The sequence below is a fragment of the Delphinus delphis genome, chromosome 2, assembly GCF_949987515.2.
Source record: "Delphinus delphis chromosome 2, mDelDel1.2, whole genome shotgun sequence".
Classification (NCBI taxonomy): Eukaryota; Metazoa; Chordata; class Mammalia; order Artiodactyla; family Delphinidae; genus Delphinus; species Delphinus delphis.
In genome coordinates, this window is record NC_082684.1 from 107,790,315 (window position 1) to 107,804,662 (window position 14,348).

Consider the following 14,348-nt stretch of genomic DNA (forward strand, 5'->3'; position numbering starts at 1 on the left):
GGAGAGGAATCCCTGACCCCAGCCAGGGGGATGGGATGGGGATTTCCTAGTGGGGATGCTTCCCAGGTTTAACTGGTGTCACTCATTGGCCAGACCAATCCACAAATTTCCTTGGGTAAGGGGGAAAGTGAGTCATTCAGGGCAAACCTCTCAGCCTTACAAGACACGCATCCTGCCAGTTGGCCCACCTGCAGTGCCTGTAGCAGGTTAAAGGCTGCCACTGTATGGCCTTCTCTGAACCCCCAGCATAGGACACAGGCCGAGTGGATGAATCATAACGGTGGGTCAGATACCTCTCCCTACAGGCAACCTGCCCTTTGAAATCCAGCTCAACTGTCTCCAACCTCAGCTGGTCACGTACCCCTAAAATGTGTATGTGAATTTCTAAATTATATACCACAGATGGAAACACCTCAGTCAAATATCGGCAATTTAATGTGGTTCAACTTAAAACATGTCAAACTGTGCTATGGAATACTGTTTTGTTTTGTTTTGTTTTTGTGGCTGTGTCGGGTCTTAGTTGCAGCACACGGGATCTTAGATGAGGTGTGCGGGCTCAGTAGTGGCAGCGCGTGGGCTTAGTTGCCCTGCGGCATGTGGGATCTTAGTTCCCCAACCAGGGATTGAACCCGTGTCCCCTGCATTGGAAGGATTCTTAACCACTGGACCACCAGGGAAGTCCCTGGGATACATTTTTTTTTTTTTTTTTTTTTGCGATACGCGGGCCTTTCACTGTTGTGGCCTCTCCCGTCGCGGAGCACAGGCTCCGGACGCACAGGCTCAGCGGCCATGGCTCACGGGCCCAGCCGCTCCGCGGCACGCGGGATCCTCCTGGACCGGGGCACGAACCCGTGTCCCCTGCATCGGCAGGCGGACTCTCAACCACTGAGCCACCAGGGAAGCCCTGGGATACATTTTTTAAAACATAAAAAAGAATGTGTTAAAAATAAACTATATACCAATAAATATGTGAAAAGATACTCAACATTACTAATCATCAGGGAAATGCAAATCAAAACCACAACGAGGTATATCACCTCACACCTGTCAGGATGACTATTATCAAAAAGACCACAAATAACAAGTGTCAGTGAGGATATGGAGAAATTAGAACCTTTGTGCACTGTTGGTGGGAATGTAAAATGGTGCAGCCACTGTGTAAAACAGTATAGAGATTCCTCAAAAAAATGAAACACAGGGAATTCCCTGGCAGTCCAGTGGTTAGGACTTGAGCTTTCACTGTTGTGGGCCGGAGTTCAATCCCTGGTCGGGGGAAACTAAGATCCTGCAAGCCACGGTGCGGCCAAAAATAAATAAATAAACAAACACAATTACCATGGTCCAGCAATCCTACTTCTGGATGTATACCCAAAAGAATTGAAAGCAGGGTCCTGGAGAGACATAGCAGCATTACTCACAATAACCAAGAGGGAGAAGTAACCCAAATGTCTGTTGATGTATGGATGGATGAATGAACAAAAGGTGTCATATACATACAAATGAATTATTATTTAGCCTTAAAATGGAAGGAAATTCTGACACATACTACAACCTCGGGGACAAACTCTGAGGACATTATGTTAAGTGAAATAAGCCAGACACAAAAAGGCAAATACTGTAGGATTCCACTTACATGAGGTACCTAATCAAATTCATAAAAACAGAAAGAACGGTAGTTGCCGTTGGAAGAAGGAGGGAATGAGGAGCTATTGTTTAATGAGTATAGAGTTTCAGTTTTGCAAAATAATACAGTTCTGGAGGCAGGTTGCACAACATTGTGAATATATTTAACACTACTTAACTCTACCCTTAAAAATGGCTAAGATGGTAAATTTTATATTGTGTATTTTATATTTAAAACTAAAAAAAGTTTTTAAAAATAAAAAAAGTGAGTATGTACCTTCAAAGAGAAAGAAGTTTAATAAACTTGTGCTCTATACTAGGGCAGTTATAAGATTTTCAAAAATAAACTATAGTGGGAAGCAGCCACATAGCACAGGGAGATCAGCTCCGTGCTTTGTGACCACCTTAGAGGGGTGGGATAGGGAGGGTGGCAGGGAGACGCAAGAGGAAGGAGATATGGGGATATATGTATATGTATAGCTGATTCACTTTGTTATAAAGCAGAAACTAACACACCATTGTAAAGCAATCATACTCCAATAAAGATGTTAAAAAAAATAAAGGAAAAAAATAATAAACTATAAATTCTGTAGTATTTTCTTGCTACATCCCAAAGCATCATCTTGAAAGCCGCCCACCTCAAAGGTCAAAGCAGCCAGCAAGACTCAGCGCCCCAGCATCACCACCATCCCTCCCCCAAGCCACTCTCCCACCCTAGCTGAAGAATTCAAAGAAAAGGCCACTTCACCCACTTTCTAATTGAGTTTTTTTCCAGGTTTTACAACAAAGCTGATTTTAAACCCAGTACATCTCCCCACTGCTAGCAGTTCCATCCTTCCTCAACCCACAGACCAAAGAACCAAAGCTACTTCTCAACTGTGAGTGTGGCGTCAGCTACAGATGTTTAAGGAACCTAGAACAAAGTCCTGGAGCCAGGCGAGGCATGGTCAGTGACTCAGCCAGCTCCCAGAGCAATCTGCGGCCCTGCTTTTGCAGTTGCGTGGTTTCAGTGTCTCTCCCTTCCTGGCCCTGCTGCTTTGCTCAGACTGACGTGAAATCCAAGCATCACGGGGAACGGTGAGAGCCCGGAACCTCTGAGTTGTCCTCAGCAGCCTGTGCCCCACCTGCTGGAACAGCCACGAGGACAGTCCTGTCTGGGTCAAAGCCACTCAACCTGAGGGCGTGTTCAGGTGTTACCCGGAAAGCCCAACACTGATCCTTAAAGAAAACACAGCCGGTCCAGCTTACTAGGCGCCAGGCACTGGGCCAAGCACTCAGCACTTCATCCTCCTAACAACCTGTGAGGTAGGTGTTGTTATTATCCCCATTTTACAGATGAGGGAACAGACTCAAGAGTGAAGTCACACACTTGCCTGAGTCTCAAAGCTATTGAGTAGTGAACAAAGATGGGGCTCAAAGGTTCTGTGTGACCTGAGCTCCGGGTTACCCCAATACCCCCAAACTGCCCCTTAGGAAACAAGGAAAGAGGGGTAGGGGATGAATCCTGACACAGAACATTTTTAGAAATCTGGAGAAAACCCAACCACCAGTGACTGGGGACACCCACCCGAGTGCAACAGCTGCACAGTTGTCAATGCCCGGCCCGGCCCCAGTGGACCCGCCCTCTGCTCCCCTACAGACCCGTGGCCTGGCTCTCAATAAATAAAGATCCCTGTGGGCAATTCTGCACAGGGGTCCCAGAATTCAAACCGCTGTCTTGTTTCTCAGACTTTTGCTTAAGAGAGCCTAGCGCTGGGTGGGCAGGAGGAATGCCTGACTTGGGTCAAAATACATATGCGAGTCTCCACCCAAAGCTCATCTGCCTTCCCTCCTCCCAGAATAGTGCCTGGTGAGTTCTGGTGGCGAGCAAGTGAAGACCCAGCTCCCCACGAGCTGAGGTCTCTGCTATTCCATTGTAGCCTGGCAGCTCCTACGATGGCTACAGCCAGGGTTCCAGTTCTGAGAGAAAGGGACAAAATGACCCTGGAGTGGCCTTAACTCTGTAGCTTCAGGGCGTAGTTATTCTCCTGAAAATGACTGTGGAGGAAGAGGTAGATGGTGACAACAGGAAGAGAGCTTTACCCCAGGTCACTGGGGCGAGACAAGGGAATTCTTGAAGAGGGACACCCACCCCACCCACCCCCAAGGAGGGAGAGATCATCCCTTTAGAGAGCACAGCCTGGGGGTGGGGAGTCTGCCGGCGCATCCCCTACTCCTGCTAGGCTCAAGCAGCTATAGCCCACCCGCCATTTTCATGGTGCCTATAAAGTGCCATCAGCAAAACCACAGAATCGGGGACTGTGCTGTGGGCAGATGGTCCCAACACTTTAGGCCCTGGGGGACACTGGTGGCATCCGGCCCCAGCCACTCTCCTGGTCCCCGCTCTCCAGTGGAGCTTCCCCTCCCTCACTCCGTTCTGCCCGGTGCCTCTCCTGTTCCTCTGCTGGTGCCCTGGGCCAGGTCCTCCGGCCAGTACTGGTCCTCCATATACTGCTCCATGTCTGTGCTGCTGTCGGGCTCTCTGTCCTCAGGGTGGGGTTGGAGGCTGCTGGCCTCCTGCTGTTCCCACTTCACCTCCACCAGCCGGTAGAGCTCCATGGCCGTCACGGCGTCTTCCACCGATGAGTGCCCGTGCTGGCCCACCTGCGGACGAGAGCCCACGCATCACTGCCTGCAGTCCTGGTGGGAGCCCAGCGGCCCGGGCTGGGTCCTGGCCCAGAGATGCATACTCTCAGAATGCGGGTGTACAGCCTGGTACAGCGAGAAGGGCATGGGTCCTAGTCACACAGACAAGCGCTAGAATCCCAGCTGTACCACAAGCCTAGCTTCTTGAAGCCTGTTTCCTCAAATAGAAAACCCGGTTAAAAATACCGGCTTCAGGGCTTCCCTGGTGGCACAGTGGTTAAGAATCCGCCTGCTAACACAGGGAACACGGGTTCAAGCCCTGGTCAGGGAAGATTCCCACATGCCGCGGAGCAACTAAGCCCGTGCGCCACAACTACTGAGCCTGAGCTCTAGATCCCGCGAGCCACAACTACTGAGCCTGTGTGCCACAACTACTGAAGCCTGTGTGCCTAGAGCCTGTGCTCCACAAGAGAAGCCACCGCGATGAGAACCCCGCGCACCGCAACGAAGAGTAGCCCCTGCTCTCTGCAGCTAGAGAAAGCCTGCGCCCAGCAACGAAGACCCAATGCAGCCTAAAATAAATAAATAAAATAAGTAAATTTATTTAAAAAAAAAATCCCTGCTTCAAAGCCTTGAGGAGCAGATGGAATTATGAATGTGAAGCACAGCAGGAGCAAGAGTGAGCAGCTGCCCCTGACCGAAGGCTGCAGGAGATGGGGTTCTACATGCAAGCGTGGGGACAGAGCCAGGAACTAGGTGGGAGACAGATCCGAAAGACAGCAGCCCGGAGGGTGTGGCTGGCTGTCACAAAGCACTGGGGAAGGAGGGCGACGGAGAGAAAAAACCCAGGGCTGTGTGGACATGCGGGAGCCCCAGGACTGGGACTGGCAGGCTAGAGGCACAGCCCATGGCCTGTCCGTGGCCAGGCCAGCATGGAGGCCAGGCCCTCTCACTCCCCCAGCCCCCCTGCACCACGCACCTGGATTTTCTTGTGCAGCAGCTGCAGGGCCAGGTCCTTAAGAGAGACGCGGGTCCGGGCGTGGAGGCTGGGCTGGCTGAGGAGGCTGGGGACATAAGTGGTGTCCCGGGTCTGGCCCCGAGGGTGGATGTACTTGAGGGCCTGGAAGTCATTGTGCAGGGCGTGCCCCACCAACACCTTGCCCTTCAGGAGCTTGAGGATCTGTGAACAGAGGAGGAGTCGGGAAGGCCCCACTGTCAGGCGGGCACAAGACACATCCTGACACCCTGACCAGTGGGCGCGGGGACCCCTCTGGAGTGAGGCAGCGCAGAGAGGCGACCACGGGCTCCACTGTCAACCAAGTTGCCCCGAGCTTGAATCCAGACCCTCTACTCACTACTTGCTATAATCAGGGGGCTGTTTAAGCTTCCCGCACATCTGCAAAACAGGAAAGCTGGCAACGGCATTGGTGGGGTGGTAGTGAGCAGTAAGGGGCTCTTGGATGGGTAAGTGACCCCATACAAGCACTCTTTCCTGCCAGCACAGGCTCTTCTCTCTCAGCCCGGAAGACCTCGCCAGCCCCCCGGCACCCCCACCCCCACCAACTCCTCTCATGGCAGGTCTCAGCTTACACATCAGCAGGCCTCCCCCAACGCCATCAGGACCCCCGCTGTTCTCTCCTTAGGGGGATTCACCACATTTTCTAAGCACACATTCAGCTCCGCGTGGCCTGTCCGGCTGCCCCCCACTGTGAGCTCATGGTAACACGCAGGAACCATGTCTGCCTGGACTAGTGATGCTCTGTGCCAGCTCAGCACACAGGAGGGTGTCAGGGTGAAGTCCCAGAACTGTGCCAGGCACTGGAGACGTATCACCAATGGCAGCTTTTACAGCATTAATGAAACGGTCCTTATCTTCAGGATTCTATCCCTTTGCCCCTCTGCTGTACAGGACTCCCACTTCTCACCCTCAAAACATGCTCTCTGGCTCAGCTCTCACCAGCTACACAATGCGTGCTTCTCTTTCCTGCCTCCCGCCGTCCTCAGGCCCTAGGGAGGCCATGTCCGGGGCCATGGACATCTCCTTATCACCCGCCACCAGCCTCCCACAGCTGCCTCTGCTGGTGACGCATGGTTTATCGCTAAACTCAGCCTTCGCGGCATATGGATAAGGTGCATTTAGACTTTAGTGGTAGGGACGGGCCACCCCACTCTAGTCACCACCCCCCCATAACACACACACACACACACACACACACACACACACCCCAACACAAGCCACGTGGTGGGAAGGCACCCAGCACACTCCACACTGGCTCCAAGTCCAGGCAGATCCAATGTGGTCCAGCTCTTGGCAGGCTGAGGGAAGCAACAGGGAGCTGGAGGGTTCACCACCTACCTCCCTTCCTGCTGCTTCTATTCCTGATCAACCTGCTTGATTAATAACCTTTTGAAAGAAATCCTTAGCATCTATCTTATGTGAAAAAGGAAGACACAAGATGACTTATATTAGTATTTCCTAAATGCACCTCATCCCAAGAATAAACCAGAAATGTTAAGTAGTTCTGCTACAACGCTTGGTTTGAAAATGAAAAATGTTCCAACACGGTTGATATATTAGGATGTGACTTGAGAATAATGCAAATTTCGCCCTTGAGAAACAGAAGGACGAAAGTGAATGCAGAAACCTCACCTAGCTGAGCAGAGCCACTGGGGAATCCAGAAAGCACCCACGCCTTGCAAGTCTACCAGCCAGCACAGTTCACCAGCGTGCTGCCCGCACCTGGCTTCCCACTTCCTGACTTCAGGTAATTCTCTCAACCCCTCCCACAGTGCGAGCCGCCACCCCCCTGACACCCACTTCCCCGAGTGCCCCAGGTCTTTCAAGGCAGAGTGCTGTACTTACGCATTTCTCAACCACTCAACCTGTGCAAAACTGTGCTCCCACTGTTATTAGGTTTCTATCTTTTTATTTTTGGGGTGTCATTAATGAAGTTTTTTGGGCATTGTGTCCCTAACCCCTTTTCCCCATCAGCTCTGGGGTTTTTATCGTGCAAGTTTACACAGCATGACAGTTTTTAGGAACACACACATCAGAGCCCTCCCAAGGCCTAGAGACCTGCAGGATCAGAATCTCTATGGAGGGATCCGAGGACAAGGATTCAAGATCATTTATAAGGATTAAGGTGTTTCCTATGCTCGAGGACGTTTAGGAATTCCTGGCATGTCAGTGTGGTCCCAACACTAATTTTTTTCAAAGCAATGAAAAACTAACATTAAAAAAATACCAAAACATTTAACACCTGAAGGTGACAGCACTGTGGGCCTTACAAATTTTAGGCAGACACATAGTGCTTTCATAACAGAAAAGAAGCTGTTTCGCATCTTACAGCTGGCGCGGCCTCTCCATAAACACTATCACGTGGGACACCCCAGCACCCCTTCCACGCAGGTAGGGAAGGATTTCTATTCACCCTTTTCTATGGAGAGGAAACCCACTGTTTGGAGACGTTAAGTAACTTCCCAATGGTCTCTCGCTTCTAGTGGCTAAGTGTTGACTCAGGCCCGGGGCTGCTCTTCCCAGCCCATCACACTGCCCCCAAGCCCCCAGCCCTGCCCTCACCTCTTTCTGGGCCACCTGGAAGGGGATGGCCTTGCGCATGTGCTGCCTGGTGATGCCGCTCCAGCGAGTGCGGTAGTCCACGATGGGCATCTCAGGCTGGATGTACTTGTCGTAGAGGACCTCGCCGTGGTAACTCACCACGGAGCAGCGGGCCAGCTCACTCACCCGCCCTCGCGGTCCCGTGCCCACCATCTCACAGTCGATAGCCACGCACTTGCTGGGCAAGGGCCCAGCAGATTCTCTGGCGGTGGGCTTTCTGCTGCCTTGGGCACCTCCAGATTCAGCCCTTGGACGCTGCCTCACACTGCTGGCGGCTTCGGTGCCTGGGGAGGATCCTGGCTCCGGGGGTGTGGTCCGCAACCCATACTCCTGCAGCAAGGCCTTCCGGGCCATAAACCGCTGGTGCTGTCGGCTCTTCCTCTTGTGTTTCCTCCGAAGCACATCCTTGGCATTCAGGCTGGCCAGGGAAGGGCACAGGCACTGGGCAGACTCAGAAGCTTCCCGGGCCACCATCCCAATCAGCTCACCACTCAGGGCAAGGGAGGTCTGGGAGGTAATCTGCCTACAGACTAGCAGCCTGGGGAGAGAACACATAGGGCAGAGGGGCTGGGTGAGGAGTGTCCCAGGCCAGCCCTGCCCCTCCATCTCTCTTCCTCCCTCCCTGCAGTGCTCTACTGCCAGGCCGCCCCAGAGCCCTATACTTTGTCTCAGCATCCCAGGTGGAGTCAAGGACCTATGTTAATAGTAATTACACTCATACAATCGATACCACCTGCAAAACCACTGTTTTAAGTACTTTACATGGAATCACTCAATCTTCCCAACAACTTGAACAAAGCATTATTATCCTCATATTACAGGTACAAAAACTGAGGCATAGAGGTTAAGTAACTTGCCCTATTAATACATAGACAAAGGCTGATGTGAACCCAGAATCCATGCTCTCAACCTCCAAGCCATAGCTTACCTCCAATACCATTAGCATCAAAACATTTTAGAGGTATGGCTATGAGAAAATAAAGGTTACAGAAATGGCATATATATGATATCCTATTTAAAACAAAAACAAAAACCTTATGAAATGTGAACGCAAGACCCACAGCAAAACCTGGAGAAAATATTTCACAGGAAGGCCACAATAGTTGTATTTTATTGGTATGGGTTAACTAAAATGATGTAATCTATTAAATGTCTTTCTTCTAATTCACTCATCACAACACTGTCTACAAACATTTAAATACAGTTGGACATGTAGTTTAATCACTGAAGCCTACAGGCACTGGTGTGCTGGTTAACCAGCTCAACTCTAAAAGAGAAACAGAAAAAGCCCTGACCTATAGTGCTGCAGATTCCTGTGGTACCTCCCACAAGCTCTCCATCCCTGAACGCTGGGTTGTAAAGAAATGCTGTCACACACCACTGCCACAGGAAATATTTGTTGTTCACATGGGTTTGCAAATCCCATGCAATAAGTCCGGCATCTTCCCAACAGTGAAGGATGTAGCCTGGAAAACCTCATCTTGTTTGCTGTACTAAGTCAGCCAGTATGTTTTGAACACACCAGAAAACCAGCGCTTTGAAATAGACAGAGCAGGGTAACTCAGCTCTGTATAAGTTACCTAACTATTGAACTTCAGGTTCTTTGCGTGTAAAATGGCCCTACTACCCTTCCCTTGTGAAGAGAAAAAGGCACAATCCATGTGTGCTAGGATCTGCATATATTTTTTAAAATTATGCTTTATTTTTTTTAATTCTATTGAAGTATAGTTTATTTACAATGTTGTTAATTTCTGCTGTACAGCAAAGGGACTCAGTTACATGTATATATACATTCTTTTTCACAGTCTTTTCCATTATGGTTTATCACAGGAAATTGAATATCGTTCCCTGTGCTATACAGTAGGACCTTGTTGTTTATCCATGCTATACAAAATAGTTTGCATCTACTAATCCCAAACTCCCAATCCTTCCCTCCCCCACCCTATTATTAAGAATACTAATTATTAGTCATTTGGTTCATTAATCTGTCTTTAGTCAAGACTATATACCTTGATGTAGCCTTTAAAATCTTTATAGGTGACCAATTTTAGTTGCATCTGTATTCATGAAAATGCTATTTCCTAGTACATCTGGATAAAATTTAGCTGCTCATCCTTAACTCCTGAATCAACTATTCTTAATAGGAACAAAGGGATTTTCTGTGGAGTCAGGAGTGTCATGTCCCAAGTTTCCCTTGGTTAGTGTATATTTGAATTGTGGCCAAATCCCCATTAAACTGCATATATTATATGCTCCCTGCATATACATATATATATATTTAAAGGACTTTATCTTTTTATTGCTTGCCTTTTATTTATTTATTTATTTTGGCTGAGCGGCATGTGGGATCTCAGTTTCCCAACCAGGGATCGAACCCGTACACCCTGCATTGGAAGCACGGAATCTTAACCACTGGACTGCCAGGGAAGTCCCTTTTGCCTTTTTAATAATTTGCTTTTTTATTTTATTTTATTTATTTATTCATTCATTCATTCACTCATTTTTGGTCATGTGGCTTACAGGACCTTAGTTCCCCAACCAGGGATTGAATCCGGGCCATCCATCCATCCATCCATCCATTCATTCATTTATGGCCACCTGGCTTGCAGGATCTTCGTTCCCCAACCAGGGATTGAACCCAGGCCACAGCAGTGGAAGCGCCGAGTCCTAACCACTGGACCACAGGGGAATTCCCTCCTGGCATGTATTATATGCTCCCTTTCCCCCAGAGGTGAAGACCCCTGCTCATGGTTGGTAACCAGTTCTTCCCAGGCCAGAGCTGCCTCAGCCTGGACTCCCAACCCACAGGCCTTCCTCCTGCCTCCCTTCCCACTCACATCCCCCCTACCCTTTCTACATCCTCCAGGAAGCCCTTCTGGAACAATCCTCCGGGTTGCACAGGCTAATGTCACACTGAGGCCTCTGGGTTCCCAATTGTGGCAAGAGCTGGGCAGAGAGTTACAAAGAAAGATCCTGGACTCCAAGAGTTGAGTCTCACTGCAGAGACAGAAACAGAGCAGAAGGCGTGTGAAGGGCTGCGTGAGAAGTGCCAGGGAAGCAGGACAGGCTGAAGAGGTTAAGTCTGCATGAACGTGGAACAGTAGCCCTCCAGGTAGAAGTGAGAGGAATCAGTGGACATGTTAGGGGCAAAGGCCTGAAAAAAGTACCCCAGGGCTGAGGAGGAGGGGCCCACCTTCAGCCTGATGCCATTTGGGCGTAAGGCACAAGGTAGGCCTGGCTGGAGGAACTGCCCCTGTCCGCTTTTTACCACTCCACCTTCTGCCTGCACTCGGGGAAGCCCATCACACTCTGGTGGCTTTTCCTACCCCAAGGTGGTATCCCTATACTGGTCTCGGCGGGTCAAGCGAGGGAGCCCCAAAGGCACCTAGGGAGGTCACTGAAACATGGCACAGTAGCCCTGACCCCGGACAATTACAGTCTAACTGGGGAGCAAAGAAGTTCACCCCTCTCTGCTCTGGCAGCACAATCAGAGAATTTACTGCACTCTTCAAAGTCAACAGTTACATACAGCCTACCTCAGAGCACTATGAAGGCAGGTAGAGAGCTTTGTTTGTCTCTGTCCCTTCCCCTACAGACAGCCCGGAACCTGGCATGGAGCGGATCCTCTCCAGAAGCTGACACCAGGCCTGCTATCTGCCAGACTGTGGGGACTACAGTGCTGGAAGTGAGCACATCCTCAGGGAACTCTGGTTTGGTCGGAAGAGAGATAGTCAGGAACTTACAAGAGTGTGCTCAGGATGGGAGCAATGGACAAAGGACCCATGCCTGAGTCACCAGGCCAGGTATTTAAAAAGCAGAAGCGCTAGGTTAGAAAAGCCCTGGCAGTGGAGGGGACACTTTGAAGGGTTTCAGAAAGGTCTACCAGGGAGCCCAGGTAGGGAAGGGCATCCAGACAGAAAAAAACACAGACACAAAGTCCAGGAGGCAAAGCACATCCATTGTGGGAAAGCAAGGAGTTTGGTGCAGCAACTGGAAAGCAAGGAGGTAAGGGGAGAGGAGACGGGTGCAGTGTGGACAGTGAGAAAGAACTGTTCCTGGAGAGTGGTGAAAGTTTGGCCTTAATCCAGAGGTGGATGGGAACCAATCTCCCTAGAGTTTTAGCGTGAGGGGGATCACAACTGCCATATAGGAAGAAACCTGGAGAACATACGAATCTGAGCAATAGCAGCAGAGGCTAAGAGAAATAGGAGGGGAGATGAACTGCCATTTGGTGATGCCTGGGCCAGGGGGAGGCACGGTGACCCATCCTGACTTATCCTCCCTCTGCTTGCTTAACCCTTCCCCAAGAAGTCTTCTCCTTTTTAAAAGGGCTCTTAACTGTAATCAACTTCCCCATATTGACAAGTCACATATTAAGGCTGACAAATACAGAACCTCAATTTGCCTCAGCCCAGTAATGGGGAGGCCTTAGACAGAGACCCATTAATAACTGACTTTTGTAGGGGAGGAGGGCCCTTTCCCTTCTCTGAGATGGCTAAGGACCCTACAGGTCAGGAGCTGAGGCCAGGACAAGGGTCGGTGGCCTCCCTAACACTGTTGGCAAGGTTTCAAAGAAGCCAGAAATTAGGATCCCTGAGAAAAAAGGTCTCTGTGGCCCTGGCCCTGTGCTGCAAGAGATGAAAGCAGTTCTCTACATGCCCTGACCTAGCTGACACGTCAGAACCAACAATTAATCATCAAGGGGACACCTTCCTCATCCTGGGCTCCCACATGGAGCTCAGGGAAGCTCAGGAGAAGTTTTGCTCAAATAAAAGTATTTCAGTGAGGCAAACAAATCTCTCTCCAGTCCAGAACCAGCACTTTGAATTAGCAGCCACCAGGCCTTTGGGCAAAGGCCCAAAGGAACCTCGAAGTCAGAATTCCCAGTGGCCTCAGGGCCACCAACCTGCTGGCTGATCAGGAAGGTGGGCAGTTCTAGACCCTGCTCTGGCCCTAAAGAGCTAGATCAACTGGACCAAGGCACTGTCTCCTAACTTAAAACGAGGGTTTATGAAATCCAGCACTGAACTAGGTTAGGGGCTTCCCCAACCTAGTCTGTTTCAAAGGCTGATTTCCAGGCCTACTCCCCACACCTTCGTAACTGCCATTTGGGGAAACGGGGCCTGGAATCTGTATTTCAAAGAGTGCGCGGCCTCACCCCCTTGCCATGATACTAATAATCGCCCTAATTTGAGAAAAGCTGGCTCGATAAGATCCCCTGTGCTACTAAAAAGTTCACAAGACGAGAACAGTCAGAGGAGAGCCCTGCACGATCTCCCCCGGCGCCGGCGTTCCGAGGAGTGACGTGTAGGAGCCCGGCCTCACCCAGGGAAGGACTGAGGCATTGGTCACTCACTGGTCGCGGCGGCCGGGCAGAGGCCCACCAGGCCGAGTCCCATCGCCCAGCGCCGCCCACTCAGGCCCGAGAACCCCGAGCAGGGCGGGATGGGGGCCAGGCGGCGCCCGGGGCCAGGCCTGCACTTTGGGGAGCCCGGGAGCCGGGCCGGCCAGGCCGGGCGTCCCCCGCCACAAGCCGGGGGCGGACACACCGCGCGGGGCCCTGCGGCCGGGGCCACGTCGCGCCAGCCTACCCCACCCCGCGATCCCCAGCATGGTCCCCGAAATCACCTGAAAGCCCAGCGAGTCTTCTCACGCCAGCACGTGGCGTCCAGGGAACCTGCAGCTGCAACACGCCAGGGCAAGCCCTGCTCCGGCCGCCAGCCTGTTGGCTTGCTGAACCGCAGCGCCCGCCTAAGTCCTCTTCTGATTGGCCGGGAGCCTGGCTCGCTGCGGGTTGGCGCTTGGGAACGTAAGGGGCGGGGACTCCTAGAGGGGTGTGGTTTGTGCCCAAGGCTGGCCCAGCGCGCGGGAAATTTTCAAGCGGTTGGAGGGGATCGTGGCCTCCTATCGCCCACTTCTGCTCCCAATTTTGTCCAATCCATCCCGCTCCCTGGGTCGGGATGCGGGCTCCTATGAGCTCCGTGCCACTAAAGGCAGGCTGACTTACAGAGTACACACCCACATTTGCGGAATAGGAATAACTCCTACCTCCTCGGGTGTCGAGGGGTTTCGGTGAAATAATATACACGATGGCCACTAAAAAAAAGATTTTTAAAAGTCAGGTTTGCTCCTTCGGCGCTACTTTTTCAGTTATCCTTTTGCGATACTTTACTCATAAGTAATAAGTTCCTACTATGGGCTCGGCATTGGGATACACAGAATAAGAACAATCGCTGGGGACTCTAGTTGTTCATGGTTTGGCGCAGTAACAGAGGTTAACAGATAACAGTGCAACGTGAATAATAAAAAACAATAACAATGAGTTTGCATTTATTATGTGAGCATTAACAGAGTGCCAGGCAATACACCCCTTTAATCTGACGAACCCTTTGAGATGTGTACTATTATTTCTGTTTTACGATTAAGGAAATTGACATTTCAAGAAATTAAGGGAAAACAGCGAAGGTCCAAACAAAGACCA

At 50.8% G+C, this 14,348-nt stretch overlaps 1 protein-coding gene across 2 annotated transcripts; it reads right to left on the reverse strand.

The window, feature by feature from the left end:
• Positions 1 to 831: 831 nt before the first annotated feature.
• Positions 832 to 13,592, reverse strand: AEN (apoptosis enhancing nuclease). 2 transcript variants are annotated; one of them, XM_060005455.1, is made up of 4 exons: positions 13,496 to 13,592; positions 7,829 to 8,405; positions 5,228 to 5,428; positions 832 to 4,266 (listed from the first exon to the last, which is right to left on the reverse strand). In XM_060005455.1, the coding sequence occupies exons 2-4, from the start codon at positions 8,339 to 8,341 to the stop codon at positions 4,030 to 4,032; spliced, it is 951 nt and encodes a 316-aa protein (XP_059861438.1). In that variant the 5' UTR covers positions 8,342 to 8,405; positions 13,496 to 13,592; the 3' UTR covers positions 832 to 4,029. The 2 variants fall into 2 exon arrangements, with proteins under 2 accessions (XP_059861438.1, XP_059861437.2); XM_060005454.2 differs by lacking the exon at positions 13,496 to 13,592 and having other exon boundaries at positions 7,829 to 8,542.
• Positions 13,593 to 14,348: the final 756 nt, after the last annotated feature.

Excerpts from the sequence above, each read along its gene's own strand:
- AEN (XM_060005454.2), bottom strand. The coding sequence starts at position 8,542 with ATGCTGAGACAAAGTATAGGGCTCTGGGGCGGCCTGGCAGTAGAGCAC. Across the intron at positions 5,429-7,828 it reads TCCAGGTGGCCCAGAAAGAG|ATCCTCAAGCTCCTGAAGGG; the intron begins GTGAGGGCAGGG and ends CTCTGTTCACAG. Across the intron at positions 4,267-5,227 it reads TGCTGCACAAGAAAATCCAG|GTGGGCCAGCACGGGCACTC; the intron begins GTGCGTGGTGCA and ends TCTCGTCCGCAG.